The 15,809-nt window shown below is 53.5% G+C and overlaps 1 protein-coding gene across 3 annotated transcripts; it reads right to left on the bottom strand.

Annotated features, from left to right (window-relative positions):
- Nucleotides 1-765: 765 nt before the first annotated feature.
- Nucleotides 766-15,490, bottom strand: akap8l (A-kinase anchoring protein 8 like). 3 transcript variants are annotated; one of them, XM_088933189.1, is made up of 13 exons: nucleotides 15,434-15,490; nucleotides 13,111-13,146; nucleotides 12,226-12,460; nucleotides 9,338-9,803; nucleotides 6,937-7,051; nucleotides 6,595-6,641; nucleotides 6,202-6,232; nucleotides 5,688-5,796; nucleotides 4,744-4,885; nucleotides 3,578-3,683; nucleotides 3,016-3,146; nucleotides 2,708-2,803; nucleotides 766-2,608 (listed from the first exon to the last, which is right to left on the bottom strand). In XM_088933189.1, exons 1-13 carry the CDS (start codon nucleotides 15,450-15,452, stop codon nucleotides 2,213-2,215), a joined length of 1,929 nt encoding a protein of 642 aa, XP_088789315.1. In that variant the 5' UTR covers nucleotides 15,453-15,490; the 3' UTR covers nucleotides 766-2,212. The 3 variants fall into 3 exon arrangements, with proteins under 3 accessions (XP_088789315.1, XP_088789316.1, XP_088789314.1); XM_088933190.1 differs by lacking the exon at nucleotides 15,434-15,490 and adding an exon at nucleotides 13,434-13,689; XM_088933188.1 differs by lacking the exons at nucleotides 13,111-13,146; nucleotides 15,434-15,490 and adding an exon at nucleotides 12,796-12,976.
- Between the last annotated feature and the right edge of the window lie 319 nt (nucleotides 15,491-15,809).

Genomic DNA, 15,809 nt, shown 5'->3' on the forward strand with positions numbered 1-15,809 from the left:
CATCTCGGCTGCTCGGCTTCCAACGCATTCAGGGCTTTGTCAGCATATCACCCCAATTCTGACTCTCCCTCGCTGGCTCCCCATCACCTTCAGATTTTACATTTAATTCTTACAGCCTCACATCCCAAATCCCAGCAATGCCTCACATCTCTCATCGCCCCGTGCACCAGACAGGGCTGTACTCTCTGCAGTGTTTGCTTTTTCTCCTCTTCCCACAGTCTTCAGCTCTATTTCTACTCAATGGTATGGTGATTTTTTATCCTGTTAAGTACCCCCCCCCCCCACAGCTGGTGTACATGGGCACTGAAATAAACCCTTCTCAAGCCTCGAGAGCAGCGGCCCTGCTGCCTTCTCAGTTTTCTTGGAAACATGAGCGGGACAGTGAATTAGACAAGCTTGAGCCTGGGCCTACAGAGCCAGTATCAAGACCACATAAGAGCTTCCTGGGAACAGAGGAAGGTTTGGGTCTGGGTTTCCCCCCGCCCAAAGCAGCATCCAGCCGAAAGCAGCGACCAGCTTTAACGAACAGGAAGAGAAGTCACCAGCCTGAGCGACCCTGCAGGCTCCGATAAGCACAGGGTAAGCTCTCCCCCAGGAGCGGTGCCGAGCTCTGGGAGCCCACGAGCTGTCCAGCTTACTGGGCCCCTCCTCTGCTCGGCTCTCGTCAGAAGCTGAAACGTCAACTAATCCAACACGAACAGGCGGTGGAACGGGGCCGCAAACATGGTGTTCCACGTGCGTCACAGTTAACAAATGAGCACACCGTTTTCACTTCTTGGACACATTTATTCACAACAGTTAATAAAAAAAACCAACAAAAACAGCCATTTCTGAAAAGTTAACCCCACCCTGTCCCCCCACCCCAGACTCTCTCCCATCAGCCCTCATCAAATGAACTCTGACCCCCACAGGATGCACACAACCCAGTCAGTCGGCCCATTGCAGACATGGTCCAAGTCCAGCACCCCCTGCTGCATGCAGTTTGTCCCTGCACTGCTCCCACAGCGGACTGGAGCGGAAGCTGAAGTGCACCGCGGCAGATGGCGTCTGAAGGGGTTAAACTAGACCAGCATCACTTGGGGAGCCTGACCAAAGAGGAAGACGAAGAGGGGGGAGGTGTTGTACACAATCACGCCTCACATCCCGATCCTTCTTGCGTCGCTCGCTGGGAAAACTGGGCAAGAAAGCTGCGAAGTCCAGGAATGTCATTTTAAAAGGGAATAACAGGAGGACACTTGACAATGTGGCTCTTTAGGATTGAATCCAGGAGGATAAAGGGGGGGGAGTCGTAGAAACAGTCCTTGATCACATCACAGCTCAAGAGGGGCTTCATTATTAACGGCCAAAGAATTAAAAAAAACAAAACAAAACAGAAACAGATAGCATCAACTCCACAGACCAGTCGCCTCTAGGGAAGTGAGAGTGTTCAAGAGTCCAAACAAGAAGTTCCGTCCGGCTGATCCATAGGGATTTGGGAGTGTCAGCTGCAAGGATTCACTCCAGCAGGGAAGACTTCTGCTGCAGGGGAAGTGTTCGGGCTGCCACAGTTCCGGTCAGGTGCTCTTCAAAGTCAGGTCAGTGGCATTCAACAGCAGCAGCAGAAGCTCAGACAGCCCAGACTCAACGAGCCAGGGTATTTACAGAAAGACGAGGGACCCCAGGGCTTGGGGAGAGGAGTTAAGATGGGCGTTTCCAGTTCTGGGGCAGCCCCAGACAAGCAGGATTTACAAATATTCAATTCCACACTACTCCTGTCCCAGAGAGGGGGGTCTCCCAGCTCACTTGACCCATAAAGACACAGATTGAGCGGTACGGGTTCAAGCCATCAAGGGTGAGGTGAGAAGTTGGCCAGGGATCACGATGACAGCGCCCCCTGTGGCCGTCGGGGGGACCAACAGGCATGCAGTGTCACCAGTGAGAGACTCACATCACCTCCGATCAGTACCGAACTCCTTTGTACAGTTTTTGGCCATGAACCCAGATACAGAAAAAACTGGCAATCCCAAAATTAGGTGGAAATAAAAATCAGGGCTGGGGGAGGGGGAGAAGGGGTCTAAATTAAAAAGTGAATTCTTAGCAGGAGTACAAACGCCCTGCAAGTTTCTGAGGGAAGGACTGGGCTCTCCTGCTTTACATGAAAGGGGAAATGAAAAAACTGACAAAGCCACGAGTTCCAAGTGTTTATTAACTGATAATTAATTTAGGGGCTGACCTACAAGGCCTCCTGGGGCTCGGCTTTGCAGGAACTGGTCGGCCCATCTCCTTCCTCCTCCTCCTCCACTTCATTGCCCTCCACCTCTTCCTCATTCCCCTCGTCTTCTCCAAGCTCTAACACCTCCTCTCCAGGCACCCCCTCCATATCCCCTTCATCCTCCATTTCCAGACCCTCCCCCTCTTCCTCTTTAACCTCCTCCTCCTCCTCTTCCTCTCCAGCCTGGGAACTCAGGACCCCCTCTGCCTCGGCCTCGGCCTCGCCCTCGCCCTCGCCCTCGCCCTCTGGTGCCCCATCTCCCTGGCTCTCGTTCAGCACCTCCCCCTCGGTAACGTCCATGGGCATGGACTCGTCCGGGTCCTGCTCATCGGGGTTGTTGGTGAATGGGTTCTCTCCCTAATTGCCAAAAAAAAGAGGACAGAAGGGTTCAGTACGAGCTCGTTAGCGAAGCCGTGACAGAGGAGACCCGAATCGGGAGCGGCGGTCCTCCCTCACCTTAAGGTAGCTCTCCAGCTTCTTGCCGATGACCTTGTGGTTGAGAATGCTGCGAGCCACAGACAGGCTAGACCTCTTGGACTGCTCCATCATGCCCTAGAAACAGCACAGGTCAGAGCAGCTTGGACTCCCCGCTCTGTAACCCCCCCCTCTCCCCACACCCTACCCCCATCTCTCCTGTCTGTACCCCCTCTCCCCACACCCATCTCTCCTGTCTGTAATCCCCCCCCTCTCCCCACACCCATCTCTCCTGTCTGTAATCCCCCCCTCTCCCCACGTCACCCCTCTCTTGCCCTGCCCCCCCTCACCCTGCGGTTGAAGTTGTGGTCCGGAGACTTGAGGTGCTTCTGGATGAGGTTGTGCTGCATGGGGATGAAGATGTCGCAGGCCGCGCAGTGAGCCGCCTCCACCTTCCTCACGAAGTGCTCCATCCCGATGTCTGCAGGCGAGACACACGGCCGGTCAGGCACCTGCAGCAGAGCGCCCCCCGGGGGGGAGGAGGGGTCTGACCTGCTGCAGTCTCCAGTCAAGACCGCTCAATTCACAACAGAGTGCGGGAAGCTGCTGTAAGGCGCCCGCCGTGAAGACAAGCGTGATGCGGGATCAGATTCAGCTGCTACAACCTGTTTCCCCGTCTCCGAGGTCGATAAACCAGCTGCAGACCCGTTCATGGACAGGCACTGAGCTGTGAGGTAATGAGTAAGAACTGCAACCTCTGTTTAAACACCTACCTATCGCAGATTATTCCTTTACTACATGAGGCTTCCATACACAACAGTCTTATCTGGGTAGTTAAGTAGCCTGGGCTCCGCAGGCCAGGTTTCGGAGGCCCAGTGTGTGTACGGTTTTCAGTCCAGCTGGGATCCTTACCGCGGGTCAGGTCCTGCTCCTTGTACACCTGACAGATGGCCGCGCTGATGTTTTCCATGTGGTTCCTCCTCACCTCCGTCTTCTTGTATTTGTTCAACAAGTACTCCTGAGAGGGTTGAAGAAAAACGTCTGAGCCAGGTCTCTTTCCCCCCAGAGTTTTCATACGACAACTGGGTCAAGCTGCTCATGGAGCATTCCTAGACAGTTTACAAAATGGGCTCTCCGTGGGGAAAATCCCAGTGCCACAGGAAGGTTTTCTGGGGCTTCCATAACATTACCATTGTCACACTGCCACCCTTACTGAACAAGGCACCCTCTGCTGCTCGGAGGCAAAACTGAGAAATCTGACAAAGCATTATCGTATCCTATTGGAGCTCCATTAACACCCATAACACCGTCCCATAGTTACAGTGCTCACCTTTATACAAGGCAACAAAACTCCTCCTGACTGAGGCCCTTGGAAGAAGAGTCCAAGACCTGGGAGCTCTAAATTGCTCAATGTGGGGAAACAGATCATTGAGTATGTGACTCAGTACTTGCAGTATTCAAAAGTACTCAAAACCCTCACTGGCTCCGACAGCACTAACCCAGCAGATTGATTCAAAGACAACGGTGAAACGAGTGGAAAACTACATGGAAGGGCATTTAAAACCAAGTTCAAGAGGCTCTTTACGCAATGGGTGGTGGGAGTATGGAACAAGCTTCCCACCCATGTTGTCGAAGAGAACTACACAAGGCAAGAAAGGTCTTTCCGGATGAGGATAAGATCCTGGGATCAATTAGCTACTAATTAACCAAACATGCTGGGGGGGCCACGTGGCTGCCTCTCGTTTGCGACTGCTTTTAGGACTCGCCATGGGAAGGCTGCACTCCGGCAGATATGGACGACCCTTCATGATTTACCAACACCACCACGCATGTACAGCTACTTGGAGACACTGGATACAAAACATCACTCTAGACAACGACAGTCATGAGAACTACATTTCTGTCCTCAGAAAGATATTAATATCCAAGAAAGGAAAATGTATTTTTCCCCCTAAAGCAGATTTTAAAACCTTTAAAACCTAACAGTGCCAAACCATTGGTTTCAGGCCAATTTTTTGACTGAGGAATAACTGGGACGAGCTGAAGGAAATGCAAACGCGTGGACATGGGCGCCATACCTGCAGGAAGTCGGTGGTGGGTTTGGACAGCTTGCTGGCCAGGAACTTGAAGTGCTCCTTGTGAAACCTGCTCTCCAGGTGTGCCGTCATCTCGTCGTTGTAGAAGGAGCGGAATTTGCAGACTGAGCAGGCGAACATCACCCTGGAGAAGGCAGGCAGGGTTTTGGCAAAACAGATCGAATGGGTACCAGCAAGGCGTTGCTCACGAGAAACGCGTCTTTATAATGCCAATGGCATTGTTTTGTCTAAAAGCTCCAAGACCCTGTGCGAGAACAGCGAGAGTCCAGAAAGGGCCTCGAGAGCACAGAAACGGGCACATGGAGCTGTGGGGCCTGAGAACCGATGTCTCGGAGAAGCAGGTCTCCAGGCTTCTTTCCGGACAAGGTCCTCAGCAGGATGAGCAACTTCCCAACCGAAAGGGCCCCTTGTGTTCAGCTGGGTTACTGTACTGCAGAAGCGATGTTCCCGCATGACCAAGAGCAACTAGAATGATTCCTAGTCTCAGGGTACTGCAGTATACAGACAGGTCAAGAAGGAAACTATATGTCTTCAGGCAAGAAGAAAGGTGGTTTGAACCAGGTGTGCAAATTCCTAAGGGGTACAGAGAGGTTCCTCCCATGGGACTGGTTCACATTCAGTAGTGTATCAGGGTTAAATATAGTAATTTAAGGGTAAATCATTAAGGACAGAGACTAGGGAACACTTCTTCACTCAGAAGAAGTGTCTGCAACAGGTGCAGACACCTTTACTCAGGTGGGTGTCTGCAACAGGCTTGCCAGCCAGATGGCTAAGTCCCCGACTCTGGGCACCTTTAAGAAACAGCTAGGTGAAATCTTTGATTCACTTTTAAGCTCTTAAACAAGCAACAGAGGCCGAATACCCCCCCACCCACCTAATTTGCAAATGCATATGAATGCCCTTGCCCCCCTCCACTTCCCCCTCACCTCTCCAGGAACCGGCTGCTTCTCTTCTTCTGCTTGGGCTTCTCTGCCCCCTGAGGCTTCCCTTGCAGCCTCTTCTTCATCTGGCTGATCTCCTCCTGCATGGTGAGCGCTGGGAGAGGGAGCCGGTGAGAGTAATGAGTTTCACAGCACAGGCGGATGAACTAAGGAGCATCCACCCATCTAACTGCTTTACCCAGTACAGGGGAGCTGGAGCCTATCCCAGTAAGCAACAGGTGCAAGGCAGGGTACACCCGGGAGGGTGACTCAAGTCCATCACAGGGTACAAACACAGCTACTGACAGTCCCACTCACACCAGGGCCACTTTTCCCAGATTCCAACTAACCTGCCAGCATGACTTTGGACTGTGGGAGGAAGCCCACGTGAACATGGGGAGAACATCAACGCAGACAGCACCCCAGGAACTGAACCCAGAGATCCAGCGCTGCCAGGCAGCAATGCTGACCAGTGTGCCAACTATGGAACATATCTGACAGAAATGCAATAAATTCTTACCATCCTCTCCCTCTATAGACCCTTCAACCTCCTGCAAATGGAAGGAAAAGACCATTTAAGATTCCAGATACGCAGAAGAATCGACACAGAACGTCGCACGCAGGCCACCACTGCAGAAGCCTTACACAAGCCAGCCCGAAATGGGGACAGCAGCCGGATACAACGGCTGCATTCAGCTCACTGGCTATTCTGATCACCTAATGCCACTGCATCAATCCAAGCTGGATGGACGACAGCTGTACCAGAGGAGCTGTCAGTCTGCTTGGACTGGCTATCAGGTCATCCTGGGTTACCAAGTGCTCCAATGTGAGCATCACTGTCTCTCCCAGGAAGCTCCTGACCACCTGGGAGTAGGGCCACACGGCACAGGAGGGCCAGGGAAAGGCCACTCACCGTTGTAGCCTTCCCGTCTTCTGCTTCTGCGCTGGGCTCCTCGGCCTCTGCAGAACACACATACACACACTGGGGTCACTCGGGATCGGACCCGGGCTCAGGTCATCACCATCAAGGACGCATCACTTCTCTGGCGCCTCATCAGAACCCGAGACCTTTATAGCCACCCATCGCGGGGTTAGGTGCCCTACCACAGTTAAGAGACTCCAAACCTCAAACCCCGAACAAACACGCGATTCTGCAGTTTTCCCTCTTATTTTCCAGGATGCAAAACATGCAATAAGCATGCAGGCACAGCAATCCCAGCCCTGGATCGCCAAGCAAACACCAGGAGGGAGTTACCGTTGGCGGACTCCGATCCAGCCTGCTCCGTCTTCCCGATCTTGCTCTCCGGCTCGTCGGCAGCAGTCAGGGACTGCTTCCGTTTTTTCTTCCCGTCCTTTGGCACCTTCACCTGCTGAGAGAGGCAAGGTAGGGTGAGCCCCCCTCCCCAGAGCTCACTGCTCCCTTCCCACCCACACGCAGGGAGGCGCTCGAACCTCTGACCGCCACATGACTCGTACAGTCACTGCACTGCAGGCAAACTTCCTCTCCGCCTCACAGTCTCTCTGACACTGCCTGTCCGAATGAGACAGGAAAGCATCCCAAGCAGAAGCATCCGAGAGCACCGTCTCGTAACCAGCTCCCGGCCTGCACAGCCCAGCTCGGGAAAACAAAGCGGACTCTACCATAACCACATCAAAAATCCCCCCCAAAGAGCTTCTGATCCTTCCGCAATGACACGGGAGGCCATTCCTCAAAGCTGTCCCTAGGAGGAAGATTTATGAAGAGCTCCTCGGCTTCAGGCACAGGTTCGAACACCAGGCCCCATTAACCTGCTGCTGGTAACGGTTCGAGACTCTTCAGCTGAAGCCAAATGTCGGAAAATAAAGAAAGATGAATTAAGAAATATTATTAAGAAGCATGCAAAAGAAGTATACTAAGATTTTGATGAACACCCTAGCACTCTCACAGACTGCTGGCCGTACTTACAGAACTCAGCCTTTTGCGTCATGCATCAAAGCCAAGGCATATAAGCCAACAACCAAAGCACTCCACCCTTCTTCACAAAGTAAGCACAATCTCAACGTCCCAAAAGAACACTTGTTCTTGTTCACATTTTCTCATTTCCTTCTATGGCAGACAATATCAAGACGTTCATCAGACCCAGGGACCCAGATTTTAAAAAAGCCACTAAATCAAACTGAGCAAATGCTCTTCAGCAAGTCCTGTCTTCAATACCAGCACATGGGAATTACGATTAATTCAACAGTAGACCCCACACACTTCGGTGCCATCCAAGATCAATGTAAAGTGCTCTGCAACAGAGCGATACTGACTGCGGAGGTCTCCAGAGTTCAGCTTGGCCCATAGTGCCCTGCTCCTGCTTGTACTGTGGCCAGTGGTACTTCCTGGAGGGCTCGGGCACACAGCCCTGCTTTGCCATGGACACTGGTGGGCGGTGGGGAGGGCAGCATGGTGATCCGGCTGTGGCCCTTGCGTTGCTGGGACCCATGAGCAAGTATTCCTCTGCAAGGACAGGTGTGCTATGCATACTAGTGCCCCGGCCCTTCTGCTCCAGCACCACCGTGCCCAGACATCAGATCATACGACAGGGGGATTTGCAAAACGCAATGGATTGCCTGCCCACCCCCAGTTTGCATTTTTTTTTAGGAAAGAGGAGCAAGACTCTAGATTGCCCAGGATGACAGGCAGACAAGGCCTCAGGATCCCGCACAATCTGGCCAGGTTTCACAGTTGCTGGATCGTTCAGATCCAGTTTTTTCACCCCCCATCTCCACCCCACCCTACCTCACACAAATCACAAAAAACAGTCTGACTGCATCCTGCCACAGGCTCAGCCTGTCATACTGCAATCTGCTATATCCCAGTCCCCGAGAACACTGCCCCCTCCACACACACACCAGCCCTCCTCACCTAACCCAACCGCTCCGCTGCCGAAGGAGTTGTCAAGAACAGGGCCAGGGGAGAAACTGCACTCCACGCCCACACGACTGCCCTCGGGGCGCTCAGGAAATGAGACGGCACATCACATCCCATGATTCCAAGCCTCGATTTGCAACAACACTTCCTCGCGGCAAACCAGAACCACAACCATCGCCTAGCTGGGAGGTTCAGCCGAAGCGCGCCTCGATCGTTTTAAGGCATGGCCGAAGCCTTTCGACTAAGAAGCCATCTCTTTCCCCTGCAAGAAATATCGTCCCCTTTCGCATACCCCCCCCATCCCATTTTGCTCACGACGTAAAAAAAAAAGAAAACTTCCCATTGAGAATCGGTAACTAAGAAGATCTGAACGGAGTCGGAGAAGGATCGCCCACGGTGAGGTGCCAGCAGAGCCAGCAGGAGAGCTCCAGGACCCGAGGCCCCCTGCCTGCCTGCCGCCCCAGAGACGGGGGAGATCGGCGCCCCTCTAACCCGGGGACTGGGGGGCGTGTCCGGCTGCTGCGCCCGCGCAGGCGGAACAGAGGGCGGCGCTCGCGAACAGGCGGCGGACAGATACGGACAGGCTGCGGGGATGGGGACGGACAGGGGGGGGGTGGCATCTGGATCGGCTGTGTAGATGCGGGCGGGGCGCGTGAATGGCACGGGCGATGGGAGAGAGGTGGGGAGGGATGGATTTCAGATTCTTTTTTTTTTTCCCCCGGCTGCTGCCGGTGTGGTCGACCACTCTGCGGGTACTTACTCGGCTGGGCGTTCTCTTGCGCACGCGCTGTCGGCCGGCCCACATCCCCGCTCCGCCGCCATAGCGCCTCCCGGGGTAATCCGGCGCGCCCGGGGGCTGGTACATGCCCATTTCAGGGTACATGTGGTGAGAGAGGAGCGACGGGAGCTTGCCGCCTGGAGAGGGGCCCCCCCTGCCGCCCATTGGGGGCTCGCTCCACCGCCCAAAACCTCGGCCGCCCCCGGGGCCTCTGGGGGAGCGCCGCGCGGCCCAGCCCTGGCCGTAGGTGTCCCGCGGCTGTCTTGGGTTGAGAGACTTTCCGGATCCATAGCCGGAGCCGTCATAGCCCCCTGGTCCGCCGTAGGCAGCGCCGCCCCGCGGCGGCATGTGATCCGGCCCTCCTTCACTGTAACCGTAGCCGGATCTGTAGAGATCCCGGTCGTTTAGTGAGGTGGCCCGAGAGTCGAAGGACTCGTATTGGTCAAACCTGCAAAGGAGGTGCAGAGCAAGGAAGGTGAGGAGGGCATGCCGACTTGGAAACACACAAAGAAAAATAGACTGAATGCAGGGAAATACATTATTTTTCATGTCGTGCACACAGGTTTCCTGGCTCTCTCCCCCTCCTGCCCCCTCTAGGTAGTGACATTTTCTCGTTCGTTTTCCAGGTGCCAGCAAATCAGATCGGATCCGAAAGCCTTTCCCGATACTCCATAGGCAAAGGGTTTAAGAAAAAAGGGGGGGGGGGGGCGAGACCCACAGTGTCTCTGGAGAGATTGGTTTATCCCAAAGCACGAGGACGGCCTGATGGGCAGCCACAGGAGCGCACGTGCTACCTAGTTTCCAAAACATGGGAAGGGGAGAGGGTGTGCGACAGACTTTTTCCACCTGTTCCCCCCCCCCATACAGGAGCACAGGAGAGACGCCTCTACAGAGCAACAGGAGGCCCCAGCCCACAGCGCGTCACACTGCACTCAGGCCAGACCGACCACACAGGGACGTTCACTGGCTCTTTGGGTTTTATCAACCGGAGGTGCGTTAGCAGGCTGAGCCAAAGCCAAGACTCGGGGTCTTCCACGTGACTCTTCGGGCTAGACTGTTTCCTTAGCGGCACGCCCACCCTGCTGGCAGAACGAAAGTGGGGAGAGGGGCTAGTCTCTGGAACAATGACAGATCTTATCAATCTTTTTCTAAAAAAAACAAAAACAAGGAATAAAGGCAACCTGTTGAGAGAGCCTCAAAACAACAAAAAGGTATTAGTTCAAATGCAAAAAAACACGTAGAACCACTGAAAACAAGGATGGGATGGAGTGACAGAATAGCTCAGACTCGGCACACTGTAGAGGCCTCCAGCAGGGCTGCCCCAGGTGCGGGGACTGCAGCAGCAAGGGACAGGACAAAAAATCACGTCACCGATTCAAAAATGAATTTCTTGGGAAGAAAAAAATGGGTTTGTGATCATTCGGTGGATCAACAAGCAATGTCCAGACAACACTGGCTGCGTTGATACATTAACCTGATCAGTCATATGTAACCCTGTACCCAACCCCTGACGAGACTCCACGTGCTGTCCTTGTCTAACCTGTCCGCCAACAGTCGAAACCCCTGGACCCAGGAACCCCCAGGCCAGTCAATGCCCAGAATGCACCATCGCAGAGACAAACAGCGGCCTTTATAACACATCGTCACATCACACTTCCACTTGACCACTTACAAAACCAGACGCGCTCGGAGGCTCTCTTTAACCAAGCTGCAGCGGCCCCAATGCCAAATCAATGCATATATCCATCTGTGTCAGCATCCCTACTCCCCCCCCCCAGGCCACAACCAACAGCTTCACAGAACTCCCATTGAGCTACACTGAGGGGCACCACTGCCTTCTAGGAAGATAACTGAGCCACGAAGGGAGACTTTCACCCATCAAAGGTCACAGCTCAAGTGGAATCAAAGACAGGAAAGACTTAGTTTGATCAGATGGTGAAACCGTTCTACGCTTTTGTGTTAAAGTAGGGAAAACTGAGAATATAGGGAACCAGGATCCAATATGATTTGCAATCCACTCATTTGCAGAACATTTCTGAAGGCCATTGACTTTCACGAGCTGCTCAAAGCTCCTGCTTATGTTTAGGGGGACTAGGATTCTGCTTAGCACTAGCACTGCACCTGCCAGTATATAAATACTTGCCCCACATAACCAAACCAACGGGAAACTCATCTCCACAAAGACTTTGTGCCATTTTGAAAGGTGGTTCCTGTAGTGTTTTCAAGCAACTTCAAAATGCCTACCACTTTCTTCCCCCTTATCCCAATATGGATTCATCATCTGCCAGCTGACTTTTCTTCAACTGAACCAGCTGAGGACAGGGGAGTAAGAAGACTGAGCACACCCACAGCAGTGAACACCCCTGGAGGAGCAACACAGTCCCACAGTCCTGTATTCCAAGCAATCTTTCAGCCTCCAGAGGGTTCCCTCAAGGTCGAATGAGTTTAGTGCCAAAGCCACAGGCCACAATGACCATGGGAAGAGGACAATCAGGGTGGGGGCTCTTCTTTTTTAGAAAGAGCGAGCTAAGTCCAGCGTCTGCCTCCAGGAAACGCACACGAGCGCCGTCAGAAGCACGGTGACCGCAGGCCGCGCGGTGGACGGCACTGGAATATCCGGACAGCCCTCCAGAGACAGGCTGGCAGCACTCAGTGCTCGGGGGCAGAGAAGTGTGTGTCCTGGGAGGAAAGGGGATGATGGAACAGACCCCCTCTGATCCCTGGAAAGAGAGATGCCCCTGGGCTCGAGAGAGAGGGGAACACCAAGGGAAGCTCACGCGACACACACCAGCTCTCGAGATGCCCCCCCCCCGCTGCTCCATGAGGTCACGGAGAGCGCAGGGCGTGGCGTGTGCGCGCGCGCAGTTTACCTATCGCTCCGGCCCCCTCCATGGCCCTTCATGGCCCCCGCGCCCTCCAGCTGGGTCAGCATGTCCAGGCGCTGGTTGATCTTGGCGATCACGGCGTCGGCGCTGGTGCCGGTGGTGGAGAGCGAGGAGGGGCCACCAACCCCTGACAGGCCACGCTTCTGGCCCCCGTAGCCCCCAAACCCCGAGTCCGAGTCCTTCCCGTAGCCGAAGCCGTACGAGTCGTACCCGCCCGAGCCTGGAGGGGAAAGGAAACCCGCAGGTCACACAACGCGCTCCCCACCTCCGGCGTTCACACCGCGATCTGCTACAGTCGAGGGAGAGCCGTTCCCACCCCACACCACAGGAAATAAAACAAAGGGTCGAAATATCTTTCTACAGAATGAAATGACCGAGGAGATGCAAATGCCCTCAACAACCACACGCCACCGACCCGAACAGTCAGCTGGGAAATCGTTATTTCCAGAGCCCGGAAACCTGACAGTCCAGGAACACGGCGCGCAGCAGGCCCAACCCAACCGGTCCTGAAACTGCAGAAGAACGTTTCAGTCTGCTGGCAGAGGGACCACAGACCTGAAAGGTATCTCGCCGCTGTCTGGGTTTCTAGTTCTGGTCTGTTTTGTACAGCACCGGGTACGGACATCTGATCCGTAACAATGAGCCCCAGCCGCTGTTAAATGCAACGAGAAAACACTTGCATCCGAGTCCAAAATGAGCTCGGCTTTAGGGGTTAACTCCTAACCGTCTGCAGTCTCCGCCCAGACAATCAGCATTTCAAGAGGAATTACTTAAACGCTTAAGGTGAGGTCCTTGTAACTTTGCCACAACCGTGACAAACACCATCCGTGTAAAAACAAAAAAGGAGAAACAGGACTGTGCTGATCTTACCCCGGCTGGAAGAGCCGCCACTCCAGCTGGAATAACCTGAAACAAGAAGACAGGAAGTCGTCAGGCAGCCACGGGGAGGAGGGAACGTGCACACCAGGAGTCAAGCTGCTCTGCTAGGCTGCGTCTCCGTTAACATTCAAGCTCTGCTAAACTGCACCCTCTGGCCCGTTTCCTTGCTCCTTCTGGAGAGGCCTGCCGGGTCGGCGTGGTCAACGCCGTTCACAATCCTCAAAGGGAAATCCGGAAGCTGCATGGATGTGCATTTAAAACCAAGCACAAGGGACACTGTACACAAAGGGTAGTGGGAGTGTGGGACAAGCTACCCAGTCACATTGGTCCCACGAAGTCAGGCAGCCGTTTCTTCAAGGAAGCCAGGGTACCATCTTCAGCAATCAACCACCCAGTGGACTAGACGGGCTTCCTCCTGTTTGTAAGCTCCCTTGTGAAGCAGTACGTGTTGAGCAAAATGACAACCAGCACAGCTCCCCAGCTTGCAAACGAAGACCTTTTATAATCACTACACATATACAAGCAGAAGAGCATCACCTGTCGAGCAGGCTTATGGCTGCAGGTATGAATGAGAACTTGAACCTGTTTGTTTTAAAATTGGGAAACCTGTACCTGCGTTCTGAGGGTAGTAACTGGAATTCATTAAACAGAGCGTGAAGGGTCCTCTAGGTTGGGATATGCTTTAGGAAAGACTTGTAAATGGAAAAAAAACGGCAGCAGAAAATTCTACGCCTTTCTCCTTGGTTTGACAAGGGGATTTCTTTTTATTTTCCTCTCAGCAGATTGTTAGCGTTCTTTAGCGCAAGGGGAAAAGACAGATGTGTAAAGAAATCACCTTTTACTCCCTCTCCCCGCATCCTTTTTTTTTTATTTAACCCAACAGTTCTAGGGATGGTGGGGGCTATGAACGTAGAAGGGTTCACACTACAATAGGACTACAACAGAGCTGATGACTTTGCGCCAATTAATTTCCGCCGGCAGGCCTGCTCCCCGTCCCTCACTTCCGCCCTGTCACTGTCACGCGGCGACAGCAGCCCTTTCAAAACACTGCTCCATCAAACCTAGAGGAATCGCGACAGCAACAGCAGCAGCAGCGTGCGATTCAAGCCACCGTCCCAGTCATTGCATTAGCCTTCCAGCCCGAGTATCCTGCACAACACGTGTACGGCTCGCGAGTACGTTGCTCTGCGTTGTTCTAAAAAAAAAAGGACAATTGTAAAATCCAGAGTTGGGGGGTGGGGGGGGGGGGGTGTGTGTCGCTTGGAACAGCTTTTTTAAGTAGCCTACACCGTCCAGCGTGTTTAACCGTGGGCGAGTTGCATTTGAACATGAGCCCCGGTAAAACCAGCTTGGGGGGAAGCAGGTTTTGCGTTTGTCTCCAACAGCCTCTGGGACCCACAGACAGGGAACCCCGAAATCGCTTGGCTGGCTGGCGCTACCAGGCTTTCGATGCAGGTACCGCAGTACTCCACCGGCTACAAGCCGTATTTCAGCTCTCCACGCACAAGTGTACAGGATTGTATCGGGAGTAGAGCCAGGGGGATGGGGGAGGTAGCAGGAAAAGCGGCTGCGAGTCGCACGTTTAAAAGTACAAAACACCGACTATAACGCGGCGGCCATTTTCTCCGGCTCGCCCCGTGCGCAGCGGCGCACCGACTCCATTTTAACGGCATCGCACAGGACGGCAGCCCATTTCCAACCCCAACCGGACCTGCAGAGGCAGAAACGAGGCGCCCCCGCGTTGCACATCAAACCGTAACGTGGGAGTAAAGCCTACAGGCATTTACAGCCCCGGTAAAGAAAATGGCGTGCGTCTCCCCTACACAAAATGACTGTGCACATCGCAGAGGACTTGTATAGCTCTGGGCTGGCCGATATAGCCTAATCGCCGTACCAGAATACAGCTACCCCACCATTCCACACAACACTGGGTAAAACCCTGCTTTTCACCGCACGCCTCTGAGCGGCAGAGGGAAAATGAAACCGGCAAACTGCACAGTGCGGTGGCACAGCCCCGACCAATACCGGCCCGTTTAATCTCTCCCTCTCCATAATGCTACACAGCATACTAAAAACCGGGGCAATACATAAACAATTCAAGCCAAGCAGATGAACAAGCCCGACGTGCAGGACTTCCAGGGGCGACCAAAACGTTTTTAAAGAGCCTTCTGAGCCAGCAGGGTTCTCAATCCGAACGTGGACGGGAAAAACGAGACTATAAGTGTTACACAACGGAGACACGAAGGTGCCTCGTGTAAGCCGTTCTAATGCATCAGAAAAATGAAAAAATAAAGACGATAAACATCTCCTTTACCGTAACCACGGCCGTCCATTGCTCTCTGTAATCCAGGCAGATCTAAGCAGCACTCTCGAGGAGGTAGATCTACAATCACCTAGACAACCGCTCCCCCGCTTTCCAATTGGCCGAGTGAAGGCAGATAACTTATCTAATTGGCTCAAATGGTCGTCGTTCAAAAGAATCGACCTATCAGCCACCACGGATGTCTTGGATAGGCGGAGACAAATAAAGAAGAGCGCGTCTGATAGGGTCCTTCTACCAAAGGTGGTCATTTTGTTTGTGGGATCTGTTGTAAGATCTCAGGAGTGCTACCTTCACCTTGTATCTACTGTACACTGTGAAAATTGCTATTTTTCTCAGTTTCAGCAAGCCACGATAACAATCATGCCAT

Source organism: Atractosteus spatula, chromosome 14 (assembly GCF_055471065.1).
Source record: "Atractosteus spatula isolate fAtrSpa1 chromosome 14, fAtrSpa1.hap1, whole genome shotgun sequence".
Classification (NCBI taxonomy): Eukaryota; Metazoa; Chordata; class Actinopteri; order Semionotiformes; family Lepisosteidae; genus Atractosteus; species Atractosteus spatula.